The following is a 21,480-nucleotide window of genomic DNA, read 5'->3' on the forward strand; positions in this document are numbered from 1 at the left end:
TTATGCAGTTCATCACTGTCAACACCTCAGACTTTGTGAAGACATGAATCTTGTCCTCTCAGTCTTCACTGAAAGAGTCTCTAGCCAGTGTGCTTACACTAGAGAAACGCATGCTACCTGCAAGCAGCCTGTGTCACTCCCAAACCACAGCCCTTTTGACCCCCTGGCTACAGCTGAGGACTGCGTGAGTTGGGAGACACCGCAAGAGGAGGGCAGCTGCTCTGAGGCCGTCTTAGAGACGGGGGATCTACAGCAGGGACAGTTTTTCCTTGACCCAGAGCAATGATAATACGCCTCTGCAGGAACACACTTCTGTCCGCAGCACCAACCACCCGACTGTTTCACCTCCTGCATCGGTCTTCATCAGAGACACAGATGGCCTGCAGGGTCGCTCTGCGTCTTCAGACGAGCGCTGGCAGATATCGGGGAGCCCAGGCTCCATCCCTGAGCCACCCGCCTCACAGCAGCAGGAACGCAGGACGGACACCAAAGCCGTCTTGTCTCCAGAGAACATCGGCCTCGCCCCCATTTCTCCCAGTCCCAGCAACCAGATCAAACAGCACCTATGTGAATTCATCTGGAAGGAATTGGTGTCATAACAATGAGTGGGAACAAAAATAAGAAACCAAACTCCTGTGACCCTAAAGAACCGGCCTTAGAGCTGACCAGTGCAGTTCCTTTTCCTTTCCCCACTGTCCACTCCCACTTGTGAAGAAGGAAACAACCAGGCTAAATTGTTACAAGTTTATTAAGCATGTTGTTGACATCAGTATTGTTCCATCACACACAGCACAGAACCCCACTCACTCCTCACCAGGCACCCTTCTCCTGCCTTAACAAAATGCATTCTACCCCCTCACCCCCACCGCACACATTCTAGCCGATAGTTCTTTTAAACCATAGTCTATTGGTATAAAAACATTATAGATAAAGCACCACAAATGCCGTGTACCTATAAAAAAAAAGTCACAACCCCGGCCCCTCAGTAGTGCCACACGTCGGGGAGCTCATAGCGAAGGTCAGACGACTGCCACACAGCACCCGAGCTCGCCTGCAGGTCCATCATCCTACTTCACCGAAGCAACAGCTCTTGAAACGGCAACTCGCAACGCAGGCCGGCGCTGGATCAGGAAAGAACAGCCGCCGTGTCATGACTCTCCGGCTCACACAAACTCTTCCGAGGAAACACCTCCCGCGGTCAGAGGGGGACTTCTCTGAAGCCGGAGTTAAAGTCTAAGGCTTCACACCCGCTAGTATAAAAGTAAAAGACTCCTGCATGTAGAAATTAGTCAGCATTCATGCACTACAGATTTGCCGCAACTGCGCGCTCAGGACAGGAATAATTACACCAGCTTGCCGACATGCATCGCTCTACCAAGCCACACCAGCAGAGAAGGCGTTTTCGGGACTTTTCCTTTGCAGCCACGTACAGGATGAAGAAACGGGTGGGAGTCTGTTATCGAGTCTGCACGGGGGCATCGTGGAGTGTCGCACACAAAGAACTAGAAGATCTTTCTAAATAAAGACCTTCGCCTGCAAAAGCCCCAGAGCAGCGTCATGGGCACCCTGGGAGAGGCACAGGGAAAATCCATGCTCCCTTGAATCGGCATCCATGTTGCTGTGCAGGTCGTGTCCAACACGTTTCGGGAGGAGAGCACACGCTGACGTGCTGCGTTACCCTTCAGTCTCCACACTGCCGCAGCACCTGTCTGCAGGCGGCCCTTGCCTGCAGTCTGGATAAGGTGACTGCAGAGCTGGATGTTGTAAAAACGCCCCGCGGAGGTGGACGGCGAGGGCTGGAGCTCGACGGGCCTGGACTTGGAGAAACCAGGAGCTGGCGTCACTATAAAGACTCGGGCTTCCCACCTCTCCACCAGCTTCATCCTGACAACCGCTCCCTACTCACAACAGCTCTGCGCATTCCAGTAGCGCGATGCCACTTGCTCTTCCGAACAAAACTCACACCAAAAGTAGCTGGCAGGTGACAGCCTTGCAGGTCTCTCAGAAGTTCAGTTGCATGCAATGTGACACAGGAAAAAAAAAAAGCAGTTGGTTATGCTTGTTGAAAAAGCATCAAACCTTTCCAGTTATGTTTAGACCTCTGATGCCACTGTGGCTCAGCAGCGCATCTTCCTAGAGGATCAGACATTGTTGAGCTCAGCTTTTAGACAAGGGGCAATGTGAGTCTAGTGGCATTAGTGGCAAAGCACAGCCTAGGCAGCATGTACACCATGAAGAAGTGAGGGGGGTAGTGTGTATCCTACAGACAGATGTAGACCAAATGTAATATAATGCCCTCAGGGTCATGGCAGGTCAAAGCAGAGAAACCAAAAGGGCTCACAGTGTGTAAATGACTTCAATTCTGCAGTCACTGAATTCTTGTTACTAAGTTCGGTCAAATACATTCCAAAAATGTCCAAACACACCAGGACTTTTTTTTGTTACATGACAGGGTAACAAGAAAAGTTATGAACATTCGAAAGATGCACAATTCCTTTAAACTCCTACTGCACAGCGAGCAAAAAGTTCCGCCCCCGCCCCCCGCCCCCCGCCCTCCCCCATCTCTGGTTTCTCAGTACCCTCTCTCCACTTGCGGGTTTTCTTTCTTGTGCGTGTAAGACGAAGACGTCCCTTTCCTTTTTCTGACCTAAGCACGCTTTTGTGGCACCGCCAAAGCCAGCGTTTATCCAGGGCGGCGCCCCCCTCTTTCCTGGAGCGCTTCAGCAAGTAAACCTTTTTAAGAAGGATCCCCCACCCCGACCTCCGACCCCTGACCCCCGACCCCGGGCAGCGCAAGCTGAGCGCAGAGACGCCAGCCGTGCACAGCACCACTGCGCGCCCTCCGGCCCTGGTCCGCTCTCTGTTCCCTTGGTCTCCTCCACTGGTACCTCCATTAACAACAGTTAATACTCCAAAAGAGAAACGTACAGTACTTGACATTCAAGTATTGAGATATTTGCCGGATTGAACCGGCATGCGGGGCCCGTTTCAGGCCCTCAGAGAAGGACTCTGGATGAGGAGCAGTCAGCTGCGAGAACGTGGCTCAAATAAATAGAATCTTTACAAGTGCTAAATAGCTACCTCTACAAATAAAAAAATAAATATCCTTCACCCTTGACAGCCGACCTGGTCTGTAGTTTTTGTTTGCATTCCCAAACCCTTCTCTCCTCCCCACCCCTCTAGCCCAGGGCTGAGATGGCATTCGCCACCGCCTCTGACCCAGAACCGCCAGGTCCCAGCAGTCCAAATCCCTCTCCTTCTGGACCCGGACAGCACCACGGACAAGCTGCAGGAGGTCCAGTTCACAAAACCTTCTTGCTGGGGGTGGCAGGATGGTCACAGCCCAGCTCAGTCTGAACCGGCGCCGTCAGGAAAGTACCTGTGCCCCCCGCGGGGACCCCAGCTTCCCCACAAACCTTTATAGAGTTTTGACCTAAAGGAACAAAAAAAAATAACTAACGAGCCAGATTTCGCAGGACCAGCACCAAATCCAGAGTCTTAGGCTGCCCGCCCAAGCAATAAATACGTTTCCGCAGCCTCCCTTTGTGTCACACCTGGCTGGATCGCACTGGATCAAGTGCCCTCGAGTGCAGGAGGGACAGAGAGGCGATCGGAGATCCCCGTCGGCGTGAACTCATAATAAATTAATCTGCGGCGACACAGAGGGAGGCCGTGCTGGCGAGAGGAGGATGCGCCCCTTGGTAAGGGCCCGGGGTCAGGGGTCATTTCTCAGTAACGGCGGCTGCAGCCATGGGCGTCCGGATGGTGTTGCGCGCCGTCGCCGCCAGCTCCTCGATCTCGGAGTTCAGCCGCCTGATGACCCACTCCATCGCCTCGCGGCCCTGCAGGAGCACAGACAAGCGCGCCTCAGCGGACGGGACAGGCGGACAGGCGGACAGGCGCCAGCTCAGACAGGGACGCACAACACTGAAGACCTAAAGGGTCTCACACCCTCGTCCACCAACACGTGGGAGCAAACCTGAGCCTTGCAGGTCAGGTCTGACATGAAGGAGTTTGCGTTTTAAAAAGAAGGTACATTTTAAACTAGCTCGGTGCCTACTCTGCCCAATTCCTTAGAGCACCGCTCAAAGAAAACTACCTTCACGAGGCGCGGCAGATTACATAAAAATGATAACAATTTACCTAAATTCATACCAGCAATTCCCGTTTTGGGAATTTGTGCTTTCACACACATTAACTGCACATTCCATGTTTCGGGTTCCGGCTTTTCCGGTCTCGCGCGCCAGGAGGGGACCCACCTTGTTTGCGTTGGAGGAGATGGTGTTGGCCATGACCCCCTCCAGGTAGCTGCTAAGACTGACGCCCTTCACCGTAATCAGGGCCTCCTGCGTCAGCATCGTCCTGCGGAACAACACCACAGTGGTCAAGGTAGCTCGGGCGCAGCTGCCCACTAGCGCGCTGTACACAGGGCAGCTCAGGCACATGCAATGCTACTCTGCAGGAAAGGAACATGCACACACACGGGTACACTCACGAGGGGAAGGCAATGGGCACTATGTGCACACGAAAGAAAGGTTTGACATTGCCTTCCCCCTTGCCAGATCTCAGCCCAAGGGAGCAGGGAGAACAAGCTCCACACCCAACAAGCCAGCACACAGCACGAAAGATAATCCCAGTCTAAAATTCCTTACTTCTCAGGATCCTGGGGATGGGGCCTGTAAATGAGCCTCTCGTCCACGGAGACCATATTGGTCAGCGTGATCTGGAGAAGAGAAAAAATTGAGAAAGGCTCTGTGAGGTCTGCAGCGGTGTGCACTGTGCGTATCTCTATTTACAGGATGTGCGTCCATTTACAATTCTTCTTATTGCTATAGAACCCTGCAATAAACCGCAGGGTAGGATGCAAATTTCCTCCGCACACAGGCCAGAAACAGTAACATCTGCAGAGAAAGCAAAACTCACATTGGTCGATTTGAGCTCAAAGGTCTGCTCCCCGGGGTCCACCACAGAGTGCTCCTGGATGTACGTGCACGTACGAGTGGCACCGATGAGCTGGGGGGCAGCACAGAGAGAAGGACAGGGAGGTTACAGTCTGCAGCAAGCAGAGATATTGGCTGCTAGTAGCATAGTGTAAAATAAATGAAAGGAATTCTTCACACTCCTGGTACACACATCAGACTCCCAAGGCGGAATTCTTGCTTGGGCAGCAGTGGGGCCTCTTCCAGCTTCAGACTTCTGAGACTGTGACAGTTAGGGAGTGTCTGCAACCGGGAGACTGCAGTTCTTCCTGCTAAAGGCCCTCCTTCAATGGGGGTGGACTTTGGCTACAAGACATCCAGCCACAACCCCAGAGATGGCAGCTTTGCACCAGTGGCCTGTTAGCCAAGCAAACATCAAATATCTGAGCCCCCTCACCTCCCCTCCCTTTCACAGTAACATTTCAATCTCTTCCGCCAGAAAAAATGACCCCCCCCAAGTTTTGCTGTTCATATTCACTGCCACACATTCACTGCCTTTAGAGTCACCAGTACCTGGACTACAGACCCTCTTTATTTAAACAGAGCCTGCAGCAGGTTGCTTTAGCCAAACAAAACACTGCCCATACATCATTCTCTCAGATCGATACCCTTGAGCTCCTGCATGTCCTTAAGCACACGAGACCTGTGCAGTTATCACACAGAGGGCGACAACTGAGCTGGCAGGTCAAAGAAGAGCTATTTATAAACAAGCGACGCTACAGTTGTGCTTACTGTTCCCATGATCCTCAGCACGAGAGGGAGGTTGGACACTGTAGCTGGCAGTCAGGAATACAGGCTGGCCAACTGGTCACCACACGGGCACAATTTTAAGACTGCACCTCTTGCACACAGCATGCTGTGTGTTACTTAAAACTATGTTAAGGAAGACTCAAAACTAGGAATACAGTAACCATAATAATCAGTTTTAAGAAGGTTGAATAAGCATTATATTTTGTCATTTCACTTAAAGGTTTATTTGTTAATTCAGGTCCAGTGTGTTCTGGAGTCTCATTACACTCTTGAGCCACTGAATGTTATCCCATACTGCAGCTATAAAACACTTTCATAATACCGCCGCCCTCCTTGCAAAGCGCACCTTAAGAATCTTGAATCCAGCTTGGTCACCTGACCACCCATCCCTCCTCTGGGTCTGTGGGGTATTTCACTGCTGTGGAATCCCACCACTTAGGCACAGCTACCGCAGGGACTTGTACTGGCTGGTCCTGGACAGCCCGAGTGGGCGGCCCTCCAGCACACAGCATCAGGCTGATGTCACTCCCTGGCCGAGGCTCAAGATGGGCCTCCCGCCCAGCGCTCATGTGCCTGGCTGTGACGTCACGCTGCGAGCGCAGTCTCTCCGAACCCACGCCGCTTGCCAAAGCCCTGAGCCAGCACCGTCGGGGGAGCGGCCCTGCTCTGTCCCAGCCCGCGCCACGATACACACCGTACCCGCCTGTCCCGGGAGCTCCACAAATAGATCAAAGTGCAACTCGACTGTCCCCAGCGCTGAATATAACCCTGGCACAGGCTGAAAAGGGTAACGTGAAAGGCACATGGACACGCTGTCCTGCTTGCACAAGACTAGGGGCTGCTCCAAACAGAGGGATAAACTCCACTCTTTCCCCAAAATAGAGACCTAAAGGACTGAGTGGACCAGGTCAGGTCGGTGTAGCCTGGAACCAGGCTGTGCTCTCTCCAATGGAAGCCACTTTAAACCCATCCCTCCCCCTGGGGTCCCCTGTAGAGATGCCCCCCCACCCACCACACGCACCAATTACCCGTCGCCCCGGCGACACTCACAGACTTGACGATGGAGGGCAGCCCCCACTCAGTGCTGAGCAGCCTGCTGCTGTGCAGCCGGCCATGCGGGTCCACGTGCCTGTCCAGCACGTCCACGCCGACCACGCTGGGGTTCATGGGGTTGGGGTACTTCTGCATGGCCGCCTTGGTCACCGTCTCCCACGGGTGGCTGCGGAGGACACGGCAGAGTGAGACAGGGGCTGGGTCAGCGGCACGCCGAGAGGAACTTGCTCCATCACTCGCCCACAGCCAGCGTTTCCGGCGCAAGGACAGATATGTGAAAGACTCAGTTAGGGCGCCGAGGACTCACTGCTCTGAAACAGCACCTGCTTGACTGTACAAGATCAGGTCATGAAAGACTGCCTCACCCTTGGTATTCTGACATCACAGCTGATTGTCTTAATACCTGGGAAAAGGCCAAAGTTCTTCAGGAACGTGCACAGATTCTAAACTGAGTGGGTTTAGAAACTTCCCACGAAACACATCTCACATGACATAAGAATAAGCTGAAGTGCTCTGTCCACCTGCACTTGCTATAAGCAGTAAAAGGTTAAATATTTAGAGTAGCTCAATAACTCCTTCCCCCCGTTGTGTCTCCCAGAACGGTCAACACAGAGGACTTCAACAAAGTCCTTTTATGACATCCGATCTGCCAGCCCTTTCCTGCTGGTACAGAATGTACTCAGCACATCAGAACTGTCACAAGCTGGTACGACCTCTTCCTAGACACGTGGAAAAAAGATACACCACTGAGAACTGGCAGCGCAGGACCTGAATTCTCTGAATTCGTGATTATGCCTGTGTTTCAGTTAAGCACCGGGGGCTGTAGTGTGTACACATGGAGCTCCGGTTGCTGTGGAGATGGGGGGGGGGTGTGGCGATGACGCAATCGGAGGCCGAGGGAAGCGGGGGAAAGGTCACGGCAGCTCTGCTCCTGCAGGGGAGTCACGCAGACTCACTCTCCGCCTCCCTCTTCGCTGTCAAGCTCTACTCGGCTGTCCCCAACACTTCAACACGGCCCTGGCACAGACTACCCTTCCCAGGCTTTCATACTGCTTTTCAGCATTTGTGCTGCAAATCAGGACATTTATTAACCATCTTTTAATTTATTTATTTTTTTAATGGAAAAACCCCCCAGAAATTGTCCACTTGGGACATCACACACCAGGGGCTTTTAAAACAGGTCTGTAACATGACGGGTATTAATCTGTCACAGGTCCGGCACCTGTGAGCTGCCAGCGAGGCCACATGTCCTTCAGTAAGAACCTGCGTGACCTACAGCCCTGGACTGCGCCCGGTCTGCGACTCGCGCAGGAGGACTCGGTCTCAGCCCAGCCAGGGGGGGGGCATTTCCATGCTGCTTGGCCCTGTGTGGGTTTGAACTACAATAAACCCCCCTGCTCTCATACCTTGCTGCATTAATGGAAAAAAAAAAATCAGAACAGTTCAGGGAGCCACTTGAACTGCGGGGGACCTGAGCAAACCAACGTAGAGCCCTGCCCGGGCCAGTCTCTTGCATCAGTCGCCCAGATAAAACTAGAAGGATGTGGCAGAAAGGAGGCCCTCTGTCTCAACACGCGTGAGCGCAGCTTATCAGGAGCACAAAGGTTCCAGCGGGAGAGTTTTGTAACCCTGCGGCTCTGCGCTGTGGGTCAGGAGGAGGGCAGCAGTGTCAGCCGACTCAGAAGGGGAGGGGAGATGGGCTACCCTGCCTCCCCAGGAGAACCCCAATCCAGCGGCACCCCCCAGGGGTCAGTGCACCCCGCTTCTCACACACTGTTCCCCGTGGGGGGGGGGGGGAGACACAGGGAGTACTCAGGGGGTGCAATCTGCAGACCGGGACAGGTCCAATCTCTCACGCACAGGCTGGCTCCAGTCAGGTCCAGTTCAGCCCAGCCCGGACTGGACTGGACTGGACTGGACGCCCCACGACCACAGCGCGTCAAACGCCGGCCCTGCGGAGGTGTCCTAGCGAGTTTTGGAGGCGCAGATGGCAGGGGTGCACCCACAGCCCTGGGGTGGTGCACCTCCCCAAACAGAGCAGCATGCTGCTCCGGCAACAGCCCGACTCCCCCAACACACAGAGCCGCAGTTACAGAAATGCCTGGCATTCCTGCCACACCTGAGCGCTACACCGCCCCCGGCGGGGGACACGCCAGGCATCGCTGGGATGCTCATCTGACCAAGTTCACCATCGGAGTCCTGGATGGCTAAACAGTCAACACGCGTCGGCATGGGGGATCGCTTTATGCCCGCAGACAACTTAAAAGGTGAACATTTTTCTCTAGGCGATGATCGCAACGGAAACGTGGTGAGCTAGAAAAGTTTCAGCTAAACGGAGATCCAAGCCCCGTGCCCAAATTCGGGGCGAGCGAGGCCCCCCGGTTTTATGATGCCTCTGAAAGTCGGGAGGACGGAGAAACCACGAACAACACGGGCTCGGACACGTTGCGTCAGCGGGAGCAGAAGTTAACTCTGAGCAAGTGCGGAGTTCAGAAACCCTCGACCCTATAATAATAATAATAATCGCAGTCATTCGGGATTACTACACGGGTCCAGTGGGAGAGTAAATACAGAGGGGGCAAGCCCACAGCACCCACATCCCCGATCTCCCCGGCTCCTCAAACTGAGCCGAGCCAGAGCCCCAGCGACACGCTGCGTTACGCAAAGCGCACCGGTGTGCACTCAGGCGCTGAAATGGCCGGTTTTTAAAAGCCGGCGAGTGAGGGGGAAACGACGCGCTGAGACCGTAGGGAGCGGACTTTCGCAGCCGTGACTAAAGCAATCACACACCCCTAGGGATGAAGAGGAGGAAAAGTTGGACTAGTCGCCCGCTGCGGTCCGCGCCGCCCCGGCCCCAGGCGAGAGGACCCGGCCCACTTCACTCCACACCCCAAGCGACACCTTCCTGCGGGGAGGGCTCTCGGGGAGCCTTTTCCAGCGCGGACAAACTCACTTGAAGACGTGCTCCGAAGTCCAGATCTTCATCCTGGGGCCGAGCGACAGCGTGTGTGACAGACTCCGGGATGTCTCCTCCGCCGCCGCCGCCGCCGCTGTCAATGTGACCGCCAGGCCGGCAGCTCTCAGACGGAAAGATCTAGTCAGTCACATGACCGGCGAGCGCACTTCCGGGGACGCCGGATATTGCCTTGACAGACCCCCGCCCGCCGGGCTGTGACGTCAGGGCGCTCACGGGGTCGCTGGTGTGAGCGTGTTCTGGCGGGGGGGGGGAGGTTGCGTTCCTTACGGTCTTTTTCTTCATCTATCACATCCACGTTACGAAAAACAAAAATAGTTTCCAACGCTGGTTGTACCTTTGTCGTCCACAGCGTTTTCGGGCGCCTACGTGCCAGAAAATATTTCATTTTGCGCCCTGAAGTACATGTGCCCCTTTCTTAAGCTTTCAGCTCACACCTCTTTAGATGGATTCAGTTCTGTGGGCTAGGAATGCACTAACCGTCCTGTGCCAGGCACCAGTGGTGTAACTATAATGCCCTCTGGGTGTGAATGTTGCTGTGGTTCCAGCTGTATGTGTACACTGCAGAGTTCTTCTTACCTGCTGCTATTCGACAAAGCACCCCATCAAAGTGTGGTTAATAATGCAGGTTTAAGAAAATCTTCACTTATTTCTTTTCCTGTCGATGGTAGCGCAGGTATCGGATCGCGTGTTGTTCAAAACTAATTGTCTCTTTACATAACCTAAAGAGTATTTTTTTTTTAAAAATATATATTAAACGTATAAAGGATTTACCAATACAAATCCAACCCCAGGATCAGAAACAGGTACAAGAGCAAAAAAAAAACAACAATTAACTGCCGGAGATAATGAAGTATATTATGTGATCAAACTGTATTTTTTACATATATCAAATGTTTTCCTTTAGCATTTTTCAAAATTTTTATAGAATTTAGTTTCAACTCCACCTCAAAAGTACTAAAAAGGGGAGTATTATTAGAACATTTTGGTTTATGAATGTGAAATTTACCCAGAATGACTAATGCATTTATGCTCTTTTCCCAAATTTTCTATTAAACAGTACAATAAAATATCAAAATCCTTAAATCTAAAAAACACCTTTAACTGCCTGCAAACAAAACTCTGCAAGTCCGGCCAAAACAACTTCACAAACACACACCTCACAAATAAATGCACCAAAGATTTCCCTTCAGCCCGACAAAAACACACACAAATCATCCTGCTCGCGCTTAAATTTAGAGAGAATTTAGGGTATTGTGCTCCTAATTTTGCCGTAGGTGTCGCCATAAAAAAAGTCGTTTGGCAATGTGACGTGCGCTGGTTGCTGTGCATTACGGTCAGGTCAGCCTGCGCGCTGAGTGACGTCAGCTACAGCCAACCAGCGCGGAGAGCACGAGGCCGACCGGATATCCGCCCGGCCGCTGCCCTTGAGCTCGGGAGACGGAGATCGAGGTGCTTGACAATGGTGGCGTACTGGAGACAAGCTGGCCTCAGGTACGGCGGTCGGTCTTCGGCTTGTCCTGCTCGTGTCGAAGTTTATTCTTGCTCCAGTCGGGGCGTCGGGTTATGTTTGCATGGTATTTCGCGCTCGGCTTGCTTGACGAGCTATAGAACTAGAAGCCATCAGTGTAGCCCATCGGTTTAGGTCCTCAAGTGACAGTCTGCATTATAGATCCCGGACTAAAGACAGACAGCCAGTTTATGTTGGGTTGTGACGGTCTGACGGTGGGAACTCGTCTTGCACACTGGGGGGGGGAAAGGCGACACTGGTGTGGTTTTCTCTCAAGAATGTTTTTTAAATAACTTTCCCGAGTGTCTCGGCCTGCTTGGACTGCCGAGCGAGTGTGAGTCTGGAACATCACTGCCGTATGACTCGCGTGGTTTTAACCGTCTCACTGCCTTTCATTAAGACTTCATTGACGACTGGAAGTGTGTATATTTAGTTGTTGCATAGCAAAAGTTTCCATTCTGTTGTTTAAAATAGAAACCGTTCACAGGGGAGGTCCGCTGTCAGAGAAAGATGCATTAAATGACTTCTGATAGGATTGACTTTATTGCACTAAAGATTGAGCCCGAATTGATGCATTGAACACTGTGTCCCCTGCTTAAGTCCTCACGCTGTCCTCGGCATTTAATGATGTTCCTGCTGACAGCCCGGCTGCTGGTTGGAAACGCGAACTGATGGTTCTTCTTTTTTTTTTATTTATCGTCTGCAGCTACATCCGCTTCTCGGCGATCTGCGCCCGGGCGGTGCGAGCGGCGCTCAAGCCGCAGCTCCGGCTGGAGGCGGAGAAGGTGGCCGAGTCCAACGTGAAGATCACCCGGCTCAAGCAGGCGTCGTCGTGTGAGTGCGCCGCGGGGCTGTCGTCTGCAATCCTTTGGCTGCTCTTGAAAGGGGTCACACTATGAGCCCGACCTCATTCAATGATTTCCTTTTTTTTCCAATTATATAATGTTAGCATGCCCGCATGGGTTGGGCAGCCAGTTGACCTTGGACCCCTAGAGGTTTTTTTCCCTCCTTACTGAGGGGTTTTTGGTTTCTCTCCTCCGTTGTCTTGTGGTCTTTTCTGTTCTAATGTTTCTTTATTAGCCCTATACAATTTCTTGCATTAGGAATTCGTCTTTTCGCATACCCCAGCTTTTCTCCATGGAGACACAGACACACAGACACGGAGAGAAGCTTGGGGTCCGAGCGCAGGGTCAGCCATTGTACGGCGCCCCTGGAGCAGTTGGGGTTAAGGGCCTTGCTCAGGGGCCCAACAGAGTAGGATTCCTCTGCCGGCTGCGGGATTTGAACCGGCAACCTTCCAGTCACAGGCACAGATCCTTAGCCACAGAGCCACCGCTCTGCCCCCTGTGTTCGCAACACATAAGGTCACTCGCTTTGTAAAGCGCCTTGGGTCAACCTTGTCATGAAAGGCGCTACATAAAAAAAGTAAATTGAATCGCATTGACCTTCTGGAGCGCAGCCCAACTGCAGAAAGCAGAGACGGAGCAGGTTAGCCGTTCCAGTGTGAGCTGTGCTCGCGTGCTCCAGCTCTTAGCCCCCACCGTTCGGCTGAGCAAGGCGGGTCGGAAGGTTACAAGCTTTTTCTTGTGTTCATTAATTTGTGGGGAGGGGGGGGGTGGTGATGCCAAATATTGTCCTGCGATCTAGAGTCCATTTCCACACTGCTCTGCGCTTAATCATGGCCCGTTACTGATCCTGCACTGAGCACATAATAGTTCAAGACTGTGGTTAGAGGAGACTGGTGAACGTTTCTTTGAACCACTGAAATTCATTCGAATTTGACTGACGCTTTTATCCAAAGCGACATGCATCTGCTCCCGTCCGTACTGTTCCAGTTGCAGGTGAGACACCTCACTTGCTCCAGCGGCATCTCACTTGGGTTTCAAACCCCAGAACCATAAAGGTCCAGGACCCCAATCGCACACTGATCCACACTGCTGTTTTCTCTCTCTTTTTTTGCCCCAGGTGGTTTTAGGACAAGTTTGTCGCATCAGAGTAGCTTTTACTGCAGTGGAGGAGGATTCTGAAGGCACTGGCTGTGCACTGCCCTCTCTTTGCAGAGAATCTTGCTTGCTCTCACCCCACAGGCCTGAAACCAAGGGGCATGATAGCTCTGTATAAAAAGATGAATGTGATTTTCCTTTCTTGCAGGACCCGGATGAAGAACCTGTATTAAGAAGCCTGGAATGAAGACTTTGCTCCAGTCCTGTCTTTTGTTTTTGGAAGAGAATTTGTTTTGAAAATTACATTGTATGTAAGATAACTCTAGACCAACACTGATGTCATTAGTATCTTCCTCTGTCCATCTGGTCGATGAAATAAAGCACCCAATCAGTTACCTCCTGCCCTTTCTTCCTCTTTTCATTGCCTTTACTACTTGTGGACACCGGAGGGCGCTGTTGACCTCCTTTGGCTCAAGGGGTTCACACAAGGCTTTCTGGATAGATACTTGATCTGTTTATAGACTTGTATGTTGTTTTTCACATCTGCTTGAGAGGCCTTACAGTTTTTTGCAAATATATTTAAAACAACAACACAAGGTATACAATTCTAGATATAACATGAAATAGTTTATAAAAGCAAAACATTGCAATTCTTCAGCTGGAAGAAGGCTGAGAAAAAGCCAGAGGGATTAACCTGATATTAGCATTGATGCCTGAAGTCTGAGTGTGTTTGTAAGCTCTGGGGTCTTGTAAGATGGAATGAAAATACGATTCGAGGGGTGTCGTTTTCCACAGAAGGCCAGCAAGGCTCAGCCTGGTCAGTGCTGGAATGGGAGGAAATCCAGCTGCTGCAGGATGTGGTGTAGGAGAACCAGTAGATGGTGCTCTTCCCTGGACCAGACTTCACAAGCTAGTGCTCCAGTATGGTAACTGGGGACACTGTTATAGGAGGGGGGCTCCTTTGGATGAGACCTTAACCCAGCGTCTCAGCTGCCTGCTCAGAAAGTACGTTTAGTTCTATATATAAAGTACTTTTGATCTTTTGTGATAAAAGAAGGCTCTCTCTGCATCTTAAATTGTGAGAATTTCTGTACAACAGCTGAAGCAAATTAATATAGATGACTACATTAAAGCTTTCTCTTCTGTGACGCTAGGTGGGGCTGTTTGTCCTTCAGACATTTGCCTTTGTCGAGTGTTTTTGTTCGAGGTTGAAGAAACCGGCAGCCTCGCGTGTGTGTGTGCTTATCTGCGTGTGTGCAGGGACTGGTCCTGTGCAATCTCTTCCCCTTCATGCAGGCGCGCGGGGTGTGGTGATGTTCTTTCTTGCTGAAGTTCTCCCTCGGGCCAGTGGAAAAGCCATAGTCTAAGAGAGAACCCCAAGGAAACTTTGGGTGTTTCCGTGGACTCGTGTTTGGCAGACTGCAGCTGATGTGAGATGCATGTTCATTTAACGTCCTCTTCAGAAAATTCCACCCGTGTTGGCTAGGAATGGACAAAAGACTCCAGAACCGTAATATAGTCAATGGAAATGTTTAGTATTCTGCATGCAAAATTCAGGCACTAAAAATGATCACAGCTTAGATCCAAGAAAGAAGAAAATCTTTTAGCTGCTCTTTTTGTTTAAAAAAATAGCGATCTCGGAAAAGTACGTTTCTAAAAAAATATTTCAAATTTAATCAAAAAGCGAATGAGCACCTTTTTAATTATGTATAATTACTACTTCCTTTGTGCTAAACAACACATTGTAAGTTTATTACACAGGTGTATATACAATTGTTTGAAAAATAGCAACAGGCTCAAAGTTATTAAGGAGAATTCAGTGTAAGATTCTTTTCGGATCTATGTAGCTTAGATACGAAAAGATCTTGGATCTTTGTATCTATTCTTATTATATTGCTCTTCAATGGTACTGCCTACTGACATTTAAACCTAGCACTTTCTGCCAGTCTAGGGCAGCTGCTGTGCTACCCTGCTTGGATCAGTTATCCTCTCTCCCAGAGTACAATCTACACACAGCAGGTGGGTGACTTCCCTAGAAAACTTTCCATATTTCCATCATGTAACATATTACATGTTATCCCACACCAGCCTACTTGGTGTAGACTAGGGTCCCTAAGAGCTGCAGGGTTTTCTGATTGGCAGCACATCCTAGCGCTCTGTTACCTAATTGAACCAATTAGTGAGTTAGATCAAGACTAACGAAGCCACCAATTAAAGGATAGGGGTTGAGGAGCTCGGGGGCTGGAAACTCACTGGCAAGGACACAAGCACATAGAGACTCGCCAAGTTCTAATTCACACAGACAGCCAAACACAAAGCAAAACTAGCTGTAATAAATAGTCAAGGAGCAAGCCGAGCAGGCGGAAGCAGAGCAGGCAGAAGAGCCCCCCAGGTGGGGTTTGCCTATTTCTGGGGTTAAAGTTCGAAACACTGTGGCGTTGGGGTACCAGCACCAACCCAGCAGGGCTCTTGCGTCTGCTGGCGTTCATTTCAGTTGATGTACCGAAGAGCACTTAACATCTGACTGCAAAGGAACTCTTAAATACCAGTGAGGAAGCAGAGAAAGGAGTTAATTAAATTCTGGGTTCTAGAAGACTGGGGAGCAGATGGAAATAAATTAAAAAAAAACACAGAAGACACAGTGGCTGACACCCTCAGTGTGACTCCCTGTGTTACCTAAAGAGGCTCAAAACTTTGCGACTCCATCCTGCATTCCCATCCCCAACACCAAATCCCTGACATCAGTCCTATTGGATAAAACTCCCACTGAATATACAATATAGCAGTATTCCTGTTGGTCCCGGTCTCTTGTTTATTCAGTCCCCTATATGTCCTCCGTCTCCGTCTGTGCTAGCCCCCGTCCACCCTCTTCCTCCCCCTCCTCCTCCTCTTCCTCCCCCTCCCAGTCGAGGTCTGCCGTGGCGTCCTGGTACTGCTGGTACTCGGACACCAGGTCGTTGGTGTTGCACTCGGCCTCGGTGAACTCCATCTCGTCCATGCCCTCGCCCGTGTACCAGTGCAGGAAGGCCTTGCGCCGGAACATGAGGGAGAACTGCTCCGAGATGCGGCGGAACACCTCCTGGATGGCCGTGCTGTTGCCGATGAAGGTGGAGGCCATCTTGAGGCCGCGGGGCGGGATGTCACAGACGGCCACCTTGACGTTGTGCGGGATCCACTCCACGAAGTAGCTGCTGTTCTTCTGCTGCATGGCCAGCATCTGCTCGTCCACCTCCCTGGTGGACATCCGGCCGCGGAAAATGCCCGCCACCGTGAGGTAGCGCCCCCGGCGGGGGTCGCAGGCCGTCATCATGTTGCGGGCGTCGAACATCTGCTGGGTGAGCTCGGGCACGGTCAGGGCGCGGTACTGCTGGCTGCCCCGGGCCGTCAGCGGGGCGAAGCCGGGCATGAAGAAGTGCAGGCGGGGGAAGGGCACCATGTTGACCGCCAGCTTGCGCAGGTCGGCGTTCAGCTGCCCGGGGAAGCGCAGGGAGGTGGTGACGCCGCTCATGGTCAGCGACACCAGGTGGTTCAGGTCGCCGTAGGTGGGCGACATGAGCTTGAGCGTGCGGAAGCAGATGTCGTACAGCGCCTCGTTGTCGATGCAGAAGGTCTCGTCCGTGTTCTCTATCAGCTGGTGGATGGACAGGATGGCGTTGTAGGGCTCCACCACCGTGTCGGACACCTTGGGTGAGGGCATCACGCTGAAGCTGTTCATGATGCGGTCCGGGTACTCCTCCCGGATCTTGTTGACGAGCAGCGTGCCCATGCCCGAGCCCGTGCCGCCGCCCAGCGAGTGCACGAGCTGGAAGCCCTGCAGGCAGTCGCAGCTCTCGCACTCGTTCCGCATCACGTCCATCACGCTCTCCACCAGCTCCGCCCCCTCCGTGTAGTGCCCCTTGGCCCAGTTGTTCCCAGCGCCAGAGTTCCCTGCAGACCAAGAAAACAGAGCAGCCGAATGAATCTCCCCGATCGACAGTCGTTCATACCGCTCGATGCCAGAATGCACGAGGCATGCTGTGTCTGTTGCTTTGTACCGCCATCCTTGCTCAGTAGAATGGCCATTCGGAATGGGAGGCGGTTTCCTAGATGAGTAAAATCCATCTGCGTTTAGTCCTGGAAGCTTTATCCTGGAAGAAGATCGCAGCGAGACAGAGCCTCTCCAGGGAGGTGTAGGACGCTAGGTGGGACCACACCCTGGATGGGTCACCAACCCATTAACTCAACCACATGTACTGGGGGCAATTGAGAGACACCATCTAAACTGACCAGAGCACTGGGTCTGGCAGAAGCCAAAGGCTTTATTAGCTTAATAACAGCTTCTGAAAAGGAGGATAAAGAGCACAGCAATGACACTGGTACCCGCTGGATACAGCAGTCAGCAGGGAGAGCACAGTGGAGAAGGCAGCCTGCAATGATAGCTCTGTAAGGCCTGCCTGCACGAGTGGAGTCACACTGGCTCACCGTGGATGAAGTTGTCTGGTCTGAAGAGCTGTCCTATCCGGCTGCTCCTCACACTGTCCATGGTCCCGGGTTCGAGGTCCACCAGCAGGGCTCTAGGGACATACTTGCCGCCTGAAGTTGCAAGACGGGAAACACTTACTTCAGACACGCAGTGGGTCTGAGTCTTAATCTAGCTCTCTGTGGTTTTTGATTACATTATCATTGCCTAGTCTATCAGTCTGGAACTCCCAACACAAGGACGGAGTCACTCTTCCTCACCCAGCATGGACCTTCGTTATCATCACCATATGCAGCACTATGGGAAGCTTCGGGAAATGCTTTTATGAAAAATGGAGAATGAAAATCCAGTAGCAGGCATTTCATTTCAAGCTACTGAAATGTAAAAACAGGGAAAGAATGCAAGATACAGTATATCTTGTCTGTCCTGTCTTGCGGGTGAGGTGTGTGAATGCACTGTCTTCCAATGGCTACACAGAAGCAAAAGTACTTTAATTGTTTGACTTCTTCTCCAATAAAAGAAATCAAGATGACTGCAAATCAGAGAACGTCCATCTCCTTCTGATGCTTCTCTGAACACGCGTAGCAAACAATAAAACAACAAAAACATTAACAACAAAACACTGGAGCCCAGCAAGGATAGCTTAGTTCCCCAGACAGGGAAACATACCAAGGAACTCTCTTAAATTCCTCTGACAGAGTTAGAGGTGAAATTAAACAACTGACATGACATGATCTTTAGTGTCTGACAGACCTGGGATCACAGATGGAAATAAAGATGCGATGCATTTAGGCTTCAAAATAGGAAGTCATTCTTTCACAAGGAGTTGTGAGAATGTACAAAAAAATTCTAGACCAAACCTTCACAGATGTAACTTTAAGAAGTGATGAGAATTTTGGACTGATTAGCCACATAAGCAAGATTTGATTAAGCAAGGTAGTCAAGCTACCTCCTACTTTCAGATTGCTGTGATTTCAGCTACTCCGATGATATAGCAGGATCCTGACTGGGACCAAGTGTTTCAGGGGCTGGAAGGGGGGGTGCTTGTACCATGTGCCTCATTGAAGTAGACATTGAGTCTTTCCAGCTGCAGGTCACTGTCCCCTTGGTAGGTGCCCGTGGTAGTGATCCCATGCTCATCGCTGATCACCTCCCAGAACTGTGAGCGCACACAGAGACACACACTGGTCAAGCACTTACAACACCAACCCAATGTGCCACAACGTATTTAGTCACAGAAAAGCCTCACCTAGCTCAAAGAGCAGATGGGAGTGCATAAGAGATGCATTGCGAGTAAAACAAACTTTCAGTTACAGTTCTGCAAAACACTGTGTATCTGACAGACTGCCTGAGGCCCACTATCTCTTTCACACTGCTCCATGCACGGGGGCTGATGCAGCTCTAGAGGTCGGGCTCGGAGGCAGCCTGTGTACCAGCTCTAATCAAGCTTTCTCTCTGTGCACTTTCTATGGCTCCTTGACTCTCTCACTGTTACCCCCTCCTGACGGACTGTGATGCCTCCCTTTCCCCTCCCTCGCCCTCACAGCAGTAACTATCTGAGTCACACTTCTCCCCCTTATCTGCGGACTCTGGGGTGGGGGCTGGGTAAGATACACCCAGCGTCACCCAAACTTTAAAGAGACAGTTTGCATGCCCTTACTTAGCTCGAATGCAAATATGTTTAAAAATACCCCCTTTCTGTCCTGTTGTTACAAATGCCATTTGCATACAACTCAGAGCTTACATTTCATTTCGTTCTGTCGCTGTTTCTGCTAAGGCTACATTTTCAGGATTTTGAATGGAAGAGCAGGGTTCGTTTAAAAAAAATGAATTCTCTCAGAAGCTGGAGCCCGGCACGCTTCGATTATCATTTATTTTTATAATTAAACTACAAATATAATTTAAAATAAAACAATAACCATAATACCACATGAAGCAGATTATTTGAAATAACTTTAGTACAAATTTAATTACTAAAGAGTTATATGCGTATCTGAGGTTTATTTCTTTATAATATAGGGTTATGCTTTAGGTTGAGTTTATCCTGCTGTAATTCTGGATGATTCTCGCTTAAGTTGCTGTGCTGATGATGCCATACCTACAGTTGTTCTGAAGCACTATTTGACTTGACTCATAGTCAAAAATAAGTTAAAATTTTAACAGACTAGAGCTCGTTCAAAATTATTTCTGTAATATGTGTAATTGTGTGTTTTTAAAAGCCACTTTCCTGGAGGAGTATATATTTCTATTTATTTAAACATATCTCACATTTTTCAAGGAAGCAAATTGCCTCCTCACCTTCCTGCCTGGATGAAGCAGACAGACAGACGCACAGATCTCTTACCTTGGACCCGATCTGATTCCCACACTGTCCGATCTGCAGGTGGACGATCTCGCGCATTGTGAGGAGTGCGGCAGGACACTGAGACACAGGCTGAAGGCAGAGGAGTCTGAAACACAGCTCGCGGTCCAGACATGCCTTATATACTGCTGCTGATGTCACTGGCAGGGAGGGTGAGTCCACCTCACACAGCCAGCACGTGAAGCACGCTTGCACACACAGCACAATGACAGGTTCACTGGTGACAGGCGTGAAGCGAGCTTTTCTACACACTGCACATTTTAACACTACAGTGCAGTACACCAGCAGGGAGCATCATTCTGCCTCACAGACAGAGAAGAGTTCAAAGCGATTCTTGTACATTCTCAAAAGATCTCTGCTATTTTCTTCTTGTAACATTTTCTGACAAATAATTTCACAGTTATTCCGCTTAGGAGAGACTTCCAAGGAAACCGGATTGAAACTGGAAATCAGTGTTATGTTTAATGAGGCCCAGAGGTTCATTAGTGCTCTTACCTGAGCCCCAGTGGGTTACGGGTGTCATGAGGGTCGCTCACATAGAGGCACCCTCAGGACAAGCTCCCAGCCTGCAGCCCTTATCTTCACCTGTTTGCATGTGATCAAAACAGGCCTCTAAACTACTGCTGGTTTTTACATTTGGACCTTTGCGATGCATGCTCTAATAAGGCTCCACGGCCGAAACGTTGCGTTTTCTTTCTTCTCTTTCCAGCGTGGGGTAAACGTAGTACTTATTCTCTAACAAAGCTGACAGATAGAAGCTGAGGATACTTTGTAAACAAAGCGCGTTTAAAAACCCTGCGCAAGAAAAGGACACATCTCCCCTCATCCCCGGACATCACCCTGCAGTCCCCTCAAGTTCCACCAGGGCAGGAGGACACGTCGCTCACAGAGGGAATGTTTTCACGCCGACTGTGCCCTTATTTGGTCTTGTCATGCAGATGCAGCTCAGGAGATCTATCTTTCAGCACAGCTGTGCAGCTCATTTCTCGCGGGGACGGAGATGTGGGTTGTGGTGAACGGGATTCGCCGCTCTGCCGCACAGGAAACGGGACAGTGGCGACGCGGACGCTCTGACAGGGCTCAGTCTGCCAGCGTGCTGCCTGACAGACACGAGACACAGCCGCTGGCTCACAGGGCCCTCTTGCCAGCATTATTATTATTATTATTATGCACAATCGCAGTGCGGTGGCTCTCTGGCTCAGGATCTGCGCCTGTGGCTGGAAGGCTACTCCATTGGGCCCCCTGAGCAAGGCCCTTCGCCCCAGCTGCTCCAGGGGCGCCGTATAAATGGCTGACCCTGCGCTCTGACCCCCAGCTTCTCTCCCTGTCTGTGTGTCTCATGGAGAGCAAGCTGGGGTCTGCGAAAAGACAAATTCCTAACGCAAGAAATTGTATATGGCCAATAAAGTGATCTTATTAAACAACTTTACTTTATAGAGCACCATTTATA

The 21,480-nt window shown here is 50.9% G+C and overlaps 3 protein-coding genes across 3 annotated transcripts; 1 reads left to right on the plus strand and 2 right to left on the minus strand.

Moving 5' to 3' along the window:
• Positions 1 to 730: 730 nt before the first annotated feature.
• prelid3b (PRELI domain containing 3) lies at positions 731 to 9,881 on the minus strand. The gene is made up of 6 exons (XM_088937619.1): positions 9,736 to 9,881; positions 6,780 to 6,948; positions 4,924 to 5,013; positions 4,653 to 4,723; positions 4,260 to 4,362; positions 731 to 3,842 (listed from the first exon to the last, which is right to left on the minus strand). The coding sequence occupies exons 1-6, from the start codon at positions 9,765 to 9,767 to the stop codon at positions 3,723 to 3,725; spliced, it is 585 nt and encodes a 194-aa protein (XP_088793745.1). The 5' UTR covers positions 9,768 to 9,881; the 3' UTR covers positions 731 to 3,722.
• Positions 9,882 to 11,144: 1,263 nt separating this feature from the next.
• On the plus strand, positions 11,145 to 13,604 carry atp5f1e (ATP synthase F1 subunit epsilon). The gene is made up of 3 exons (XM_088937513.1): positions 11,145 to 11,250; positions 11,973 to 12,100; positions 13,418 to 13,604. Coding segments are annotated over exons 1-3 (162 nt in total). The 5' UTR covers positions 11,145 to 11,218; the 3' UTR covers positions 13,420 to 13,604.
• Positions 13,605 to 14,723: 1,119 nt separating this feature from the next.
• tubb1 (tubulin, beta 1 class VI) lies at positions 14,724 to 20,947 on the minus strand. Its single transcript, XM_088937282.1, has 4 exons — positions 20,013 to 20,947; positions 18,719 to 18,827; positions 17,671 to 17,781; positions 14,724 to 17,136 (listed from the first exon to the last, which is right to left on the minus strand). Exons 1-4 carry the CDS (start codon positions 20,067 to 20,069, stop codon positions 16,034 to 16,036), a joined length of 1,380 nt encoding a protein of 459 aa, XP_088793408.1. The 5' UTR covers positions 20,070 to 20,947; the 3' UTR covers positions 14,724 to 16,033.
• Between the last annotated feature and the right edge of the window lie 533 nt (positions 20,948 to 21,480).

Source organism: Atractosteus spatula, chromosome 19 (genome assembly GCF_055471065.1).
Source record: "Atractosteus spatula isolate fAtrSpa1 chromosome 19, fAtrSpa1.hap1, whole genome shotgun sequence".
In the NCBI taxonomy this organism is placed as follows: Eukaryota; Metazoa; Chordata; class Actinopteri; order Semionotiformes; family Lepisosteidae; genus Atractosteus; species Atractosteus spatula.

Excerpts from the sequence above, each read along its gene's own strand:
- prelid3b (XM_088937619.1), bottom strand. The coding sequence starts at position 9,767 with ATGAAGATCTGGACTTCGGAGCACGTCTTCAA. Across the intron at positions 6,949-9,735 it reads ACTTCGGAGCACGTCTTCAA|CCACCCGTGGGAGACGGTGA; the intron begins GTGAGTTTGTCC and ends TGTCCTCCGCAG. Across the intron at positions 3,843-4,259 it reads TCTCCTCCAACGCAAACAAG|GGCCGCGAGGCGATGGAGTG; the intron begins GTGGGTCCCCTC and ends GTGCTCCTGCAG.
- atp5f1e (XM_088937513.1), top strand. The coding sequence starts at position 11,219 with ATGGTGGCGTACTGGAGACAAGCTGGCCTCAG. Across the intron at positions 11,251-11,972 it reads TGGAGACAAGCTGGCCTCAG|CTACATCCGCTTCTCGGCGA; the intron begins GTACGGCGGTCG and ends TATCGTCTGCAG.
- tubb1 (XM_088937282.1), bottom strand. The coding sequence starts at position 20,069 with ATGCGCGAGATCGTCCACCTGCAGATCGGACAGTGTGGGAATCAGATC. Across the intron at positions 18,828-20,012 it reads GGAATCAGATCGGGTCCAAG|TTCTGGGAGGTGATCAGCGA; the intron begins GTAAGAGATCTG and ends GTGCGCTCACAG. Across the intron at positions 17,137-17,670 it reads ACCAGACAACTTCATCCACG|GGAACTCTGGCGCTGGGAAC; the intron begins GTGAGCCAGTGT and ends CTTGGTCTGCAG.